Genomic DNA, 15,852 nt, shown 5'->3' with positions numbered 1-15,852 from the left:
GCCACTGTCTCATGGTGGTTACCAGTCATGCCATTTCCACCAGATCAGCAGCAGGTGAGTCGCATGCAAGCAGCAAATAAGAATGGGGGGGGGGGGGAAGGAATCCTAGAATTATTACACATCACATATTTTGGTCAAGAAAAGGGTATCACCTATCCCTGCAAGCCATTATAAGGATTAAAATATTTATAACCAAATAACGTCTAGAATCTTTGCTACATGTGTCACATATTTCCAACTGCTAGCATTTGTCCAAATAGATTTTATCAGAGAAATGCTGCCCCCTAGTGTTCGCAGGAAGTGCTGCGGTCTGAACTGGGTCACGTTAATCACATCGCAAACAATATCAAACATTAACGAAACATATGGCCTCTTCGTAGGCACATTAAGGAAGAGGAACCGTGCGCATATTATCTACACCACAGCCGTCCTGGAACATTCCCCGAGCACCTACCCACACGCCACTGGCCCCAACGCAGAGCGCAGACCCAGACCTGTCAGCTCGATGTCTGATTTATCGGCTGCGTCCCAGCCTGAGAGAGAGACCTGATCTTTCTTCTAAGGAGCAATAAGTGAGGAATGGACTGGGGAAGGGGGGGGGGGGGTCTCACATTGATGTCAGAAGCCATCTGTGGGCTGTTCCCATCACCAGAGGTGAGGCACAGTAGATGAGGAAATTCATCACAGATTTTGTCTACTCCCCTCCCAAAACTCCTAATATTTCAAAAATCTTGTCCTGTTCAAGGTTGTGGGGGGGGGGGGGGTTGGGAGCCGATCCTGGAGGATACGGACGTACAGCAGAGAACAACCCAGGATGGGGCACCAACCCACCGCAGGGCAGACACACACACCAGTCACTCACACGTGTATAGCTATGGGAGATTTGGCAAATCCAATTAACCTCAGCATGTTTTTGGACAGTGGGGGGGGGGGGGGTACCCAGAGTAAACACCACGAAGACACAGGGAGAACATGCAAACTCCACACCTGGAACTAACCACTGCACCACTGTGCCACCCCCCAACCAAATATTTGTTCACAGGAACCAAATTCTACTCCAGGACAGCTCCCGGGGTTAGGGTTAGTCAATTACCCACAATGCACAGGGGGGTTTATGGTCTACAGGATGGGAGAAAAGAGGGAAAATAATTTGCCAGGGAGGGGGTGCTGACAGGGAAGGAAGAGCAGCTGTCTGCTGATTTATAGACAATGGCTACATTTCATCTCGGCCGGGGGGGGGGGAGACCACTCTAAGCAGAGAAGTTATGAATTAGGCTTAGCGGAGAAGGGCTGGGGGTGTCTTTTCTGAGAGCAGCATAACGGAGGCGTGTGTACAAACACGTGTCATTCCAACACTGACCCTGTAACCCCAGCGGCTGACCATGTGGTTGCCCCGTGTTGCCCGTGTGCCTGCAGCGGCTGACCATGTGGTTACCCTGTGTTGCCCGTGTGCCTGCAGCGGCTGACCATGTGGTTGCCCTGTGTTGCCCGTGTGCCTGCAGCGGCTGACCATGTGGTTGCCCCGTGTTGCCCATGTGCCTGCAGCGGCTGACCATGTGGTTACCCCGTGTTTCCCGTGCGCTTGCAGCGGCTGACCATGTGGTTGCCCTGTGCCGAGCGTGTGGATTTGGCGGCTGCCATCGCTCTTACCGAAGCGCGCCTCCCTCTCCTGCAGCTCCCTCTTGAGGAGGCCATGCTCCTCCTTCATCCTGGCCAGCTCCTGGCTGCTCCTCGCGCTCAGAGCCCGCAGTCTCTTGGCCAGAGCCTCCAGACGGTCCCGCTCCCCACACAGACACCTCATCTCCACCTTCACCTCCTTTGCGCTAGAGAAGTCGCCCCCTGCGTGGGAAATGACCGGACGTCGGCACAAATTAGATAGAATTAAATCGTGAGGACACCTTTAGACACAAATCACAAAGTGACTATAGCATATTTCCTCTGGAGGTGAATATCAGGACATCATTCCTTCTGATTGCCGTCACACTGAACAACTGCAGAATCAAGCGGGACACACGCAATAATACCTATACTTGTCAAAGTCTGTCTACTTATTTATCTTCCTAGTGCAATGCTTACTGTACTCAATCATATTCATTTACCTATTTCTCACCATCTCTGTTTTATACCAATTAAGTGATGTAGAGAAATGGTTGTATGTATTACCTATTTTTGTCCTTTTTAGTGGCTGTGTACCACACAGTCAGTAATCACAAACAATTTCCTCCTGGTTAAAAGTTTTCTGATTCTGATGAACTACTGAGTGGCGAGTAGCTCAGCGGGCTGAGTCTCATTGCCGTGATCAGGGTCTGGTGTGAACTCCAGCCTCGACAGAACAGTCACATGTCCGTGGGCCCTTCAGCAAGGCCCTTAACCCCCAGCTCCAGGGGCACCGCATGTTAGTGACCCCCCCCCCCCCCCCACAGTGGAGAGCAAGCTGGGGCTGGTGAAGAGAAGCATTCCAAGGTACTTGTGCAAATGGCAAATAAAGGATTCATCATTAATACTCAAAATGCAGCAATAATAATTACTAATAATGATTTACCAATACTAAGTAACTACTAGTCAGTCCTGTTCCCAGCCCCTGGGTAGTTTCTGGGGTCACATTCGGCACCCCTGCCGTAGGTCATAGGCTGGATGCAGCACAGCCAGGGGGGGCAGACTCACGGTCAGGTCATGTCATGTCAGGGGCACTACCTGAGATGGCGGCCATCTTGGCCTCGTGCAGAGCCAACAGCTGCGTCTCACTCTCGCTGACCTTCCTCCGCAGACTGCTGCCCAGCTTCTGACTCATAACCACCTGGGGGGGAGGGAGTGGGGCTCCAATGAGCTGCAGATCTGCATGGCGTCGGTCTGGGGCTGGATGGGGTGCAGGAATGCGAAGCGGCATCCTTCCAAACAGCCGGACACACACAGGAAGCTCACCAGGGCCGTTCACTGCCCCAAATGCAACGTCAGGCTGGCAAAGGCTCCCAGAATCCTCCCCCCTCCCCCCCCCCCCGATGGATAAAGGACTGGGGAGGATGGTAGCAGCGGAAGCCTGCAGATTCGGCAAGTTTGACAGGTTCCTGCTGTCCAGCAAGGCCAAGCTCAGCCCGGTACACACAGTAAAGAAACCGGGCAGAACCGGGCAGAACGGGGACCGGGTCGCAGTTTGCTCCGGAAGGATTCCCTCAGTCTGCCAGAGCAGGGGCCGGGTGATTAAATTTGCATTTACCCCAGCTGGGCTCGAGCTGCAGTGCCCTGCGAAGGACCTTCTACTCGCGGCTACAGGAAACACCAAGAGAACCAATTACTGCATTCAACATCAATGCGGCCTGGGCAGGGGCGGGGAGAACAGCATTCAGGGCTGTTCCACTCCAGAGGCACAGTCGGGACTCCCCAGAGGCGGATTCCCCTACAGGTGCTCAGATCACCTGACTGTGATATCCTACACGGACATGCCTTGCCACTCATCTCCGGAAACTTGTGGGAAAGGTGACATCACCGCCCCGTGGTTTGGGCAGGACACTGTCCACTGTGCCAAGTGAGACCGTAAGGCAGCCAGCGAGTCTCCCACTTACAAAGACAATCTGCTGTCATGCCCCCAGATCCAATCAATCACTCCCAGACCCTCGCAGATTTACAGGAGTCTGACGCACTCGACTAACTCATCTGGCCACAGACGGTAGTTTGCACTGAGAGGATGACATTCTCCTTCCTAAAGGACCTTTGCTAAGGTCTGACAGCTTTACGTATGTAAAAGCGGCCTTTTCTTTCCGTGTTCTGTTCCAGGCCCGTTGTGCGGAGCCCCCCGCACCCATCAGAACCGCTGAGTCACCGAGCCCTTTGACAGAAAGACAGGCAGCCCTGTGCTACGTAGGCGGGTCGTGCATGGCGAGCTGAACGCTTGTCATGTCAGCCGTACGCCTGTAGGGGGCGGGCCGGCTTGCACGGTTGCAGTTATTTTCTGCTACCAGTGGGTAGGTTAGTGTGACAAAACCTAGAGGGCCGGGTCCGCTTCAAAGCGCTCTACGAACAGGAAGAGAGATAGTCCATGACCTCATGGATGAGAAGCTGACCTCTGGCAAAGCTATCGCCCACTGCATGGACAGGTCAGTTAGCCGGAAGCATGTCGACTCAGTTCAAACAGGCCACCCTGCTCGTTATTTTCTTATAATGCGAACACAGTCCCATCACTGAGAGTGATATTGATGTCTCCATTCTTTACAGAGCCCCCGGTCCCAGACCCACTTCCCCCTCCCCGTTAATACCGGTGCAAACAGCCCCGCTGTAAGAAGAGGGTTAGCGAGAGACGGCAAAGCACCTTCTGAAAACCCCGAACTCACGCTTTCAGAGGACCCATTACCCGCAGAGAGGCGCTGAAGTGCCGCCGGGAGGGGATCCCGCTTTTATCCAGAGCTCAATTACCCATAATGCCCAGGGCCCACTCGACGGCACATGCATCACACAGACAGGGGGCTGCTCCGGCTCACATAGGAAATAGCACGGAGTCTGCAGTAATGGAGGGAAGTCTGAGACAACGTCTTACTTTGGCTGTAGCCTCTCTGATGGATGTGTTCAAGGCTTGTTCCCTCTCCTGCAGTCTGTGAGAAAAAAAATAAATATATATAGGATTTAGGCTGGAATATATTCGGAACAGGCAACAGCAGAGACAAAATGGAGTCAGGGTGATATTCCTGCATTCATGTAAATATGGGCTAGACAGCCACGCAAAGCAGGCGTTTGATGTGTAATATGATACATGACTATGCATGTACAAATGACTATGGAGGTAGGAGGTACAGCATTAAAATCAAACTCACTTGCTTTGCACATCATATCCACATGCAACTTTTTTTCTTGGAAAATGTCATTACTGCAAATACATCGAGTTCAGGAGTTACGCACCACAGCAGCATGTTCGACTAGCTGAGCTGTTGACATGCATGTAGGTCTTGCCAATTCAGAATCACGGTTATATATTCATGTTCTGGGCTTCATACCACCACTTGTTGTGATCAATTTTACAAATTTAGGGAGATACTTTCCAGATGGATCCAATTTTAAAGGAACGGAGGACTGATGGACCAAATGCGAGTCTCTACAAGATGACTCAATGGGGCAGATAATTAGCAGAGCAGTTATGGTCTGATGTACACAGGGAGTTAAGCAGGACCACCTATTAGCAGCACTCTTCAATACAGCAAAGTCGTATCAACCAAGCTCTCCTGTTCGGTGCACTGAGCAGATACCTCCACCTGCTGGACGGAGGAAGTACTGCATGCTTGCCACAATCCAGGAGCCCATCAATGGGCAGAAAGGCCAAATCAATAGACCATGTCATTTATCTCAGTTCGCAAGCCCAGTTCTCACATATTAAGTGACTTTACAGTGAGAAACACGCTTTTCTCCAGAGCAGTTTGACACAGAGGGGGATGAAGTTACACCAAATCTTTGAGGACAAACAAGAAGAACGATAATTCACAGCCTCTGACAGGCTGAAAGGTAGCAAATCTCTCTCCATTATGCTGACTCAAAAGCCATTAACTTCAGGGAGCGAATCAGTGTCGGGGGAGAAGAAATTTGCTTTCAGGACAAGGAATAAAAATTCATAATGCTGACAAGGCTGCAGGAGGTTTAGTCTCATTTGCAGGAAGGTGGCGCTGAAGGGAGTGGGGGGGGGGGGGGCTGCATACAGCAGGTTAATCTGATGTTTAAAAACGTGTAGAAAAATATGCTGCTTTCGTTGTCTTCATGCACTAAACCCAGCAGGATATCCAGCTACTTTTAAATCCCATTTTAAATCCCATTGGGGGGGGGGGGGTGAGAGTGACAGTCTTCTGCAGCATGATGCATGATGGTTTCACCCAATCAGAATCAATGAAACAATAGTCAGGAAATGGATTTAACCAGGATGTGTTTCGACTGAGTGGCTTCTCTGACTCCCCATTCAACTGGACCATCCATGGGTTTATGTGGCTGGTTAATGCCGATTGGCCCAGAGAGACTGAAACATGTTCTGATTGGCCCGGGGGCTTACCTGAGCACGGCCAGGGGCCAGCGAGTGCAGAGCCGTGCGCGGTGCTCTGATGTCACCGTGTCCTCCAGCGCCCGGCCGAGCTCGTGCAGCTGGGCGGGGCTACAGTGCCACAAGGCTGACCCTTCGTCCTCTTCGCCCCCCAGTAGCCGCTCCTCCTGCAGGAGCTCCTGCTGCAGTTGCGCGCTCCTCTGCCGCAGGCTGGCCAGCCGCCGCTGCAGGTCCTGCATCTCCTCCTGCAGGGGGTCCCCATGTTCCCCATTTAGCTGCTATAGCACCTCAAAAGTGACTGCGGCAGCACCTAGAACCTGGCAGACCTCATGCTCGCAGAAGCACCAGGCCCCCCAGATGCCGCAGCTCTGAAGGTCTTGCAGTTCCGCAGTGCATGAAATCATGGTCAGATGCGACTTTGCGAGTATCTGCTACAAGCCTGGGGAAGCCGCTAGGCAGACAGCCAGCTGGGGGTCGTTACCTCGACCAGCCGCTTCTCTCTGAGCAGATGGTCTCTCCACAGCAGGGGGCGCTGAGCACCTTCCTGGCCCGACGACGAAGCTCCCTTTTCGCCATCGACGGAACCGTCGCCCTCTCTGTCCATCACAAAACATGCAGCCTTCACTATAGAGGACTATGGAGGCTGGACCCGGGACATCCTACATCACAACTGTACGGCACCAGAACGTTCAGCACTGCTGACCTGGTCTGCAAAGGGAATAAGGACATTAAGTCCCCCCCCCCCCCCCCAAAGAAACCAGGGAAGACAGAGGGACACATTTTAAATCAGCTTTGTCACCCCCCCCCAAAATAAAAAATGAACTACCACATTTAAAATAAGTTGTATCCTCCCCTCCTTGCCTTTGCCCCCCCCCAAATATGTATTCCTAGAACAAATGAAAACAGAATACAAGCAGTATACAACTGTACTCAGACACACAATCGAAACTGCATCAGATTCAACAACCAGAAAAGTACTTTCTTCCTTACTAGATTAAAACAGTAAATATTCCGAATATCATTATTTTGATGACTGCTGGAAGCGCATTATAACATGTTCATTCTGCTAAAGAAACACACACCACAACCCATTTGTTTAGAGAAAAAAAAGGTAACATCACAGTAAATCAGTCCAAGGGAGGCACTGTTAAACTCCCGCCACGACTCGTACCTGCTGCCCACCGCTGCCCCCTGCAGGGCACTCCGCACGGCGACCAGCAGGCGCTCCAGGAGGCGGGACACAGAGGGGTGCTTGGAGGGCAGGCCCCGCACCAGCGTGCTCCTCTCCTGCCGCAGCTCATCCAGTTTCCTCCCAAAGCGCTCCGCTGCAAGAGCAGATGCGCATCAAACAGGAAGGGGCGGGGCAAAGAATCGTGGGGGGGGCATGGATGTCGGTTTCGGATTGGAGCCTCTGACTCCAATGTCTATTGCCACAGTACCGTAATTCTGGTCCTGCAGGGTCAGTTTTCAGATTTTCCTGCTCAGACAAACCTAATAAACTTGCTAATTTACTGAGCAGGATGTGTTTGATCTGCAAACTGCAAACAGGAACTGGGGAACAATGGTCTATGCTGTAAATAAGTAAGATACCAAAGACCACCTAACTCAAATGCAGACTTTACAATTTGGGCAAAATATGTAAGCTGGACCAGCAGGGGGTGCAGTAGTTAAAGAAATCATTTCAAAACCAGGAGATGAACAGGACAGCTTGGTGTGGACTTGACCACTATGTCTATTTTTTGGTAACAATGGAAACACAAGTTTATTTATCTTGTCTGTACTTTGGTGAATCAGCCGCAGCTTCTTCACAGATGCATGCTGGGAATTCGCTGGAGGTCAGATGCAGTCAGAGTCAATCTATCTGGACGTTGGTCTGATGCCCCAATCAGGACAGAAAATGAATCCACTAAGAACCATCAGAGAAGAATTTAAGACGACAAAAATTTATGCTGATGACCAAGTTCAGTAAACCGGATCACAAGATTGATAAAAAGTCTATTAAGGCCCAATCGTGGCGCAGGCAGAGAGATCTGTCTGGACCAGCTCTGGATTTAAGAGAGATCTCACAGCTGTCAGCCTCTGCCAGCAAGCAGAATGTGAGGCTTCGTTTAAAAACAAAGGTTAGATTAACGGACCATTGTGTTTCCAATTAATGCTAACGCTAATGCTAATTCTGCATACTAAGCGAGAAAATGGTCAAAGGGGAGTGTGGAATGTACATATATGCAACTCAAGGGCAAGGAATTAAATGACTGACTCTCAGGTGAGACTAACATGTGACTCCAGGGTTGTAACCTTCAGTACATAAAGCCAGAGGGCTACTCCGCCCAGCAGGATCTTCAGATCTAAATATATCTATTAATAAAGACAGGATGTGCTTATTGTTCAAGGCAGGGGGTTTAGGGTGACTGTCACCGGCACCAAGGGCAAGCAGAGGCGGAGAAAAACACAGGACACTGCCCCGGGCCCCGGCGAACATCAGGCTCGGCCCCGCCTCCGAAACAAGGAAACGGTTAATTAAATCAGTGACACCTGAGAGTCCGTGTGCCCTAGATAATTTAATCTGCCCCTGCAGATGGGGGGGGGAGTCAGAAGCCCCCTGGGAATTTAGGCTGCAAACCAGTGTGACATCGCTTCCACTTGCACGCGCACGCGAAGTGTATTCGGCAAGTGAAACACTTTAACCCGCATCAGTATTGACAGAAGCTTGTGCAAACCAAGGTTAAGACGATGGTAAGCATGAAAAAGTGAGAATGGAGTAATATATGAAGATCAGGCTGGAGATCTCACACACGGACGTCACCATCACGGCAACCAGCCCTTCATCTACGAGCCTGGTGGCAAACATCAGAACTTGCTGCAGCCCCAAGACAAGGACTTACGAGTATTAGAGAACTGGGGAGGTGAGAGCTCCTCCGAGCTGATGCACCCCTCCCCAGCGAGGCTGACGGCCCCCACCCTTACCCGTGTCATAGTCGTCTTCCAGCACTGCCTTTTGCTGAAGGCCTTGCAATTTCATCATCATCGACTCGATCTGGGGGGGGCGAGAGAGACGACAAAATCACCCACACCACTGTAACACACACTCAGCGACAGCGTTTATCACCCAAGACATGCATGTGTGTGTGAGCCTCCCTGAGGTTGGGGGGCCCCCTTTTGGCCACAAACAGTTACTACAAGAGGGGAGGGTCCAGCAACAACAAACCTGCCCACGCCTGCACTTCGGTCCCCTGGACTCTGATAATCAGGTACACGATTACAAGGTAATCACTATATAGAGCAGATACAAGATATTACACCAACATGCTGTACTGCATAATGGGTTAGAGGATGAACAGAGGGATATTTTTAATGACATACATTCCACCAAGACATGAGGCATGCAGCAGGGTGGTCCGGATTAGCCGGGGCGACCCCGTGTTCGGCTGCCCACCTTGGCACTGGCCTGATTTCCCTGCAGGCATTCCTGCAGGACGCCCTCGTACTTCTTGGCCAGGGCCTCCCAGCCGTGGTCACCGCAGGGCACGGCGCTCTCATAGCCCGAGGTGACGGAGGAGCCCGAGGTGGAGTCAGAGGAGGAGTCGGCCGACAGGGAGGAGGCGGCCTCGGCATCCACAGAGCCGGCGTCGGAGTCAGGGAGACGGACCCTGGAGTGGGCGGGGCTTGAGGCCGGAGCGGCCTGGCATTCCGGACCATTGCACAGCAAGACCTCACCCTCTCCCCACAAATCTCTGCTAAATGAACGCCTGCGAGTCCTATCTGCTTTTGAGGCAGCAGGCTGGGAACCTAAGACGCTAAATGAGCAGCCACTGATATCAGTGACGGGTCCTGATTGGCCCAGTGGAACACATGCAGGTTCTGATTGAGCCAGAGGGACCGAAACGGGTTCTGATTGTGCAGGGGAACCTGGACAAGCATCCATCTCTTGGCTGCCACTAAGCGAGAGTCTGATGAAGCTGAAACTGGAGTTAAATTGCTCCCGATGAGGCGAGCTCTGAATATTCTTCACGGGTTTCGGAGAATGAGGGCCTGGGCGATGTCCCCGATTAGGAGCTTCCCTGGGGGTGGGTCTGCAGGCCTCTTGGGGGAGGGTGGAGAGCGAAATCCCGCTGTTAAGGCACAGGCTGGGCTTGAAGACTTCACTGGAAGGAGGATGGGTCAGCTTCAGCAGGCCGGACTGCACAGCTGTGTGATGGCTGTCACTCACAGCGTGGCAAGCCTCCCCATTGGTCACACTGGGGCTCTGGCACTCCCCTTCGATTGCACTCCATGAATGTCGATGCAGATCCGGCCTCATATACCCCGGTCTCCTGGGAAGCCTCTTTCGGGAGCCTCGACCTGCTGGCACCGTGACCCGACCACCTGCTGCGAGAGGGATTAACTATCAGTCAGGCTGAGACAAGCAGTGCTTTGTAAAGGGAACTGGCACAGTCGCACACAACAGCACGGGCCACTAACAGACATCCCGACCTCTACATTTACCAGCATCCAAACTCAAATCGGACCCACAATCCAGCCTCAGACGTCACCCATGGTTACCTGCAGCGAGTCCGCTTTCCTCCAAAGGTACAACGGCATTTCCCAAACACTGAACGTGTTACCTGTGTAAGGACCCTAAACGCAGGGATGGTACTCCATATCCCAGAGGCATCTGAACATCTCGACTGCTCTCCTCAACAAGCAGGCAGCAGGAACCAAGAAGTATTTTGTTTGATGGATTCCTGGTTTTAGCAGGAAGCTGCCATCTGCGTGTTTGTTTCGTAACATCCTGCAGTGTGTGTGTGTGTGTGTGTGTGTGTGTGTGTGTGTGTGTGTGTGTGTGTGTGTGTGTGTGTGTGTGTGTGTGCGCGCGCGGCGCGCGGTTCCCCTTTGCCTCTCCTGACATAATATCATGTCTCACCTGTAAACACTGAAAATAGCAGGGGCATTCCACTGAGCCCCCCCACCATCTCCTCCCTCCAAACACCACCCCCCCATGAGAACAGCAGTGCCATTCAGAGCCACAGACAAGGGACAAGACCCGCTATGGCTTTGGGGGTGGGGTTTTCTGGGTAAGGGGACAGAGGGAACATTCACTGTCACCACAGTCACAGCTGGGGGCGGCAGCTGTACAGAAATCCTGTGACACGATCCAGTGACCGGCACACGATCCAGTGACCGGCACACGATCCAGTGACCGGCACACGATCCAGTGACAGCTCGCAGACCCCCAAAACGCACCCCACAGCCGCTCCCAGTCCGCTGCACTGGGAGGGTAACAATCTCTCAGCCAGTCACGCAGGACAGGAAGCTCATCCTGTGCGGCGGGACGTCACAGCAAACCCCCCCAGACCGGCCGGCACCTCCCCTCCCGCATCAATCTAAGACACATCCTCAGTGGTTACCAAACCACAGTCCCCACACCAAATCCTAACCTGGAAAACACATGCCAGGCAAATCAGCCCCCAAAAAGCACCCCCCCCCCCCCGAATAGGATTACCCTAGAGCCACTCTTTCCATGTCAGGAAAAAGGAAATTCCCGAGACACCCCCCACTGTGTCCTGCTTTACGTCTAATAAAGCCTGTTACAGCCCCAGTCAGAGCGTCTAGCTGGGATTCGATAAAAATGGACCCGCCCCAGTCATGGTATTTTCAGGTCCCCCACCGCCGCCGCCTTTAACGTCAGACAAGCGACACAGACTCACTTCTCCGAGTCCTCCAGTGGGTTAGCCCCTCCCCCTTCCACGGGGATCGCAAACAGGCGACTCTTCAGGGCCCCCTGTCGTTACACAGGCTGTCCTTGGACCCCCCTCGGCGGTCCAGGTGAGTGGTGAGCTTGGCGACGGGCGTCAGGGGCTCCCACGTGTCGCCCCACCGGAACGTCAGCAAAGACAGCAGCTATCTGGCGTCAAGAGCAGCGAATCGCAGCGCAGGAAGTGAAAGCTGTGCATTTTCTGCTAAACCTTCCCCTTTTCTCTCCCCATCTGTCCTTCCTGCAAGCAGAAGCTGCAGTGGGGGGTCACGCGGAGCGCTCACTTCCTCCGAGGGCGCTTTGTACCTCCTCCTCACACCTCGGCCACAGCCTCGATCCTCTAACATTACCGGAAAACGCAGGTCAGGATAGGAGGCCTGATCCAGGATGCCAGGGTAGAAGGTCTGCTGAAGGTGGCGCCTACGTTAATACTGCCACATCACTATCAGACAGAATAAATACCTCCTTTGCCATGTTTGGGGGGGGGGGGGGGGTAATCGCAATAGCAGTTCAGGCCCAAATGACACCCTTGGTAAGGTGCCTTCCTGATCAACTGCTCATCTTGCAGGGATCCACCACTGGCTTATAACATGGCTATAACATGGTCATAAGATGGTTATAACATGCTCTTTAAGCTGATGTCCCCTATAACTCATGTCCGCGTTTCCCTCTGGCACAGAGAGGCACACACTCCATCCCCCCCCCAGCCAAACCACAATCCCAAACCCTGAGCAGCTGGGGAGCGACTGGACCAGCATACGGGCTCCGCGCTGGAACGCCATCAAACCAGGCAGCAGAAGGCGCTGCGTTACCAAGGCAGCGTGTGCGGAGCGGAGCGGAGGCCGACTTCGAAAGTAAACAGCAAAACTCCATCTCCATGGCGACTCCCACCCCCCCGCTCAGCAGAGCTCCATGACAGCACAGGGCTTGGCCATCCTATCATTCTCTGGGACATCTGGCGTGTCCCGTAATCGCACAGTCCCACCCCACCTGCTACTGTCAAGCATGCAAGAAATACATCCAAGACAGCTGCACACACACGACGATCTGGGACACAAGGTTTGTTTCGACTGTTACAAACTTTACATCAATGGCAAACAAATACGGAGATGTTTACTTCAGACGTGTTAACAGATGGCCAGGAAGCACTTGCATAGGTTTGGACATCCTCACCGGCAGAAGATCGGCCTTTGAATTTGCCATATAAGACCGAAAAGACATTTTCACTAGGCTTTTGTGTGTGAGTTTGGGGGGGGGGGGGCGCTGTGATGAACTACAAAGCCTGAGATGTGAGATGCCTGGGATGCCAGACAGGCCTGCTGTCCATCACTGCACAGCTCGGTGCTTCACATAGAGCATATAGTGCCTTCATCCCTCAATAAGCAAAGGTGGTGGGGGGCGGGGGGGGGGGGGTGCAAAAAGCAGCGCGAATAACAACGTAGAAGAAACATGTAATGCAGCGGAAAGCCAGTTATAAATTTTTAAATTTCGTAAACAAACATCCTGTTTATTACTAATGCCATCCAAATAGCCATTTTGTTTATTCTGTCTAAAAGTAACGATTGGTCAGATGTGATAAATGTTATCAAAGCTCATTTTCAATTCTTAAAAGTCTAATGCAAAGCTGATACAGTCCACTTTCATGTGTATGAAGGGACATTGGAAACAGCATTACATAACAGTCTAAGCGGCGCTGAGACGCGGCGCCGCCTGTTCGGCGCAGGAATCGCGGGTTTCCGCACCACATCCATGTCTAAGGCCGCCGGTACGGAAACAGCTCTGCTTCGTCGATGAGTCGGTTTAGGGAGTGATTGAGCCGAATTATTATTGTTGCAAAGATGGACACTGAATTAATAAGCTGAACCCAAACAGGGTTTTAACGCTGCGGCGAAGAAACATATTCATGAGATTTAGGCTACAATGGACAACGTCACGTGAATGTAATCAACGCATTAAGGGAGATTTTAAGGGAAAGATGCCCGGCCGGCACAAACACGCGAGCTCAAAACTCAAAGCTTAGATTACTTCCCTAAAACTGCAGATTTGTTTAGCAATTTCTGCATTCCCAGTATATGTTATCGGATCACAACTTTTTGGGCGAGTCTTTAAAAATAATAAACTAAACCCTTTAAAACTAAATAAGTATACATATACCGGTAAATTTATGAATGTTATTAAACGATATACATTTTTTTTTTAAATCAAACAATATGCGTGTTACACTGACACTTACATGTGTTATATGGAATAATGATAACAACTAGTCAGTGTCACATTAGACGATGATAGTCATGCTGATCACAGATAACATTTATAGGCTTCATGTTACTTAAAGACACTTTGGGGGTATTTTAAACAGGATTGATGTTTACCTCTCCTCATCTCCGGGTGCGACGGCAGGGCAGCGCTGTCAGCCTCGGGGGACCACGTCTCCAGCCGAACCATCCCGGCAAACATGCTTTCGGGTGAGATCCTCACGGTCCAAACGCTTTAGACGGCGAGCTGGGTACGACGTGACATATTCCCGAAGACGGACTCCCCCACGGCCGAAACAAAGCGGCCGATCTCCGTTCCTCCAGCTGAAGTCATTTCCGTTTCGTTGGAGAAAGCGTTTCCCTTCAAAATAGTTTCCAAAGCACACGCCTCCCGTTTCTAGGGGGGGCTCCGAACGGGTCGCTTATGCAATACGGCCCCACAAGCCGCGTGTCCACAGTGGCTCCCGTTCCCCCGTCATATTAATCCCCGCATCACTGAAAGCTTTTCATCGACAGCCTAACATTCTGAAAACCTAAATAGAAAACGAAATATTCAGGGAGTGACTATTCAAATGGGAAAAAAGAAACACAATCCAAGGGATTCTGGGGGGGAAACAGCCCCCTTTAATTACTGTGGCTTTTATACCGTTATGTCTCCTGTTGCAATGGGCAGAGATCCTGCTCCTCCTTCATCCGATGGAATTTGACTCCCGCTGTCCAGTTCACCGATCGGCTAAGCAGCAGCTTTCACTATAGCTGCTGTAATTTATACCCTTTTTCTATGTCCCGGTCCATTATCTTTAAATCTACCGGGTACTGCTTTGCCTTTGTAGCGGTACTCTGTGTTCCTGGTAGTTCCTTTTCGACTGATGTTAAGCAGCCTGTAAACAAAACGTCCGCTTTCCATAACCAATTCGAGTTTCACATTTCAGTAGTTTCTGGGTAATGTATGTAAACCCTTCTGTGTCGGAATAGCGCCCATCGCAGAAAATAATGGTCAGGTCAATCAAGATATTAATAAATAAAAATACTATTGTGAAAATGCGCTATATAAATAAATTGAACTGAATTGAATTAAGGGATATTAAGGAAACTAAACTGGACAATTAGGGGGGCGTGGAGGCATTTAAATGTGGTCGCTGTGGCGTGTAAAGTACACGCCGTACCACTTCGAGCACCTTCTGCTGGGTCATTATATGGAGACCACACCTGCAATCAAAGTGCAATAGCTCACCTTCAACCGGTTCAGCTGTCTGTGGCGGGCGTGGTAGGAAGCAGACCTGCGATGGATTAATGATAAGATGTGAAATATGCTGGCTGTGAATTAAACCATGCTGACAGGATGTTGATGTTGCGCCTCTTTGCCTCATTTGCATAGCTATGTTTTACACCACACAATACCTCGTTTGCCTAAAAATACACTATATGGACAAAAGTATTGACACCTCACCTACAGTAACTTTTATGACATCCCATTCTGCATCCATAGGCATCAATATGGAGCTGGTCCCCCCTTTGCAGCTATAAACAGCTGCCACCCTTCTGAAAAGGCTTTCCACAAGTTTATGGAGCGCGTCTGGGGGAATTTCTGCTTATTCATTCATAAGAGCATTCGTGAGGTCAGGCACTGATGTTGGACATGAAGGCCTGGTTTGCAATCTCTGTTCTCGTTCATCCCGAAGGTGTTCGATGGGGTTGAGGGTCAGGGCTCTGTGTGGGCCAGTCAAGTTCTTCCACATCAAACTCACCCAACCATGTCCTTATGGACCTTGCTTTGTGTACTGGAGCAGTCTCGCTTGAACAGGAAATGGCCCAAACTGTTCCCACAAAGTTGGAAGTATATAATTCTACAAATTGTC

At 51.3% G+C, this 15,852-nt stretch overlaps 1 protein-coding gene across 3 annotated transcripts; it reads right to left on the bottom strand.

Annotated features, from left to right (window-relative positions):
• Positions 1 to 964: 964 nt before the first annotated feature.
• LOC125730398 (disrupted in schizophrenia 1 protein-like) lies at positions 965 to 14,920 on the bottom strand. Of its 3 annotated transcripts, XM_049005788.1 has the most exons (10): positions 14,640 to 14,920; positions 14,111 to 14,526; positions 9,441 to 10,372; positions 8,972 to 9,041; positions 7,179 to 7,332; positions 6,489 to 6,603; positions 6,020 to 6,252; positions 4,529 to 4,583; positions 2,695 to 2,797; positions 969 to 1,839 (listed from the first exon to the last, which is right to left on the bottom strand). In XM_049005788.1, the coding sequence occupies exons 2-10, from the start codon at positions 14,193 to 14,195 to the stop codon at positions 1,277 to 1,279; spliced, it is 2,310 nt and encodes a 769-aa protein (XP_048861745.1). In that variant the 5' UTR covers positions 14,196 to 14,526; positions 14,640 to 14,920; the 3' UTR covers positions 969 to 1,276. The 3 variants fall into 3 exon arrangements, with proteins under 3 accessions (XP_048861746.1, XP_048861745.1, XP_048861744.1); XM_049005789.1 differs by lacking the exons at positions 14,111 to 14,526; positions 14,640 to 14,920 and adding an exon at positions 11,692 to 11,899 and having other exon boundaries at positions 965 to 1,839; XM_049005787.1 differs by having other exon boundaries at positions 14,111 to 14,920.
• Between the last annotated feature and the right edge of the window lie 932 nt (positions 14,921 to 15,852).

The sequence above is a fragment of the Brienomyrus brachyistius genome, unplaced genomic scaffold (genome assembly GCF_023856365.1).
Source record: "Brienomyrus brachyistius isolate T26 unplaced genomic scaffold, BBRACH_0.4 scaffold1228, whole genome shotgun sequence".
Lineage (NCBI taxonomy): Eukaryota > Metazoa > Chordata > Actinopteri > Osteoglossiformes > Mormyridae > Brienomyrus > Brienomyrus brachyistius.
Note: the sequence above shows the minus strand (reverse complement) of the source record. Positions and strands in the feature narration are given on the sequence as shown.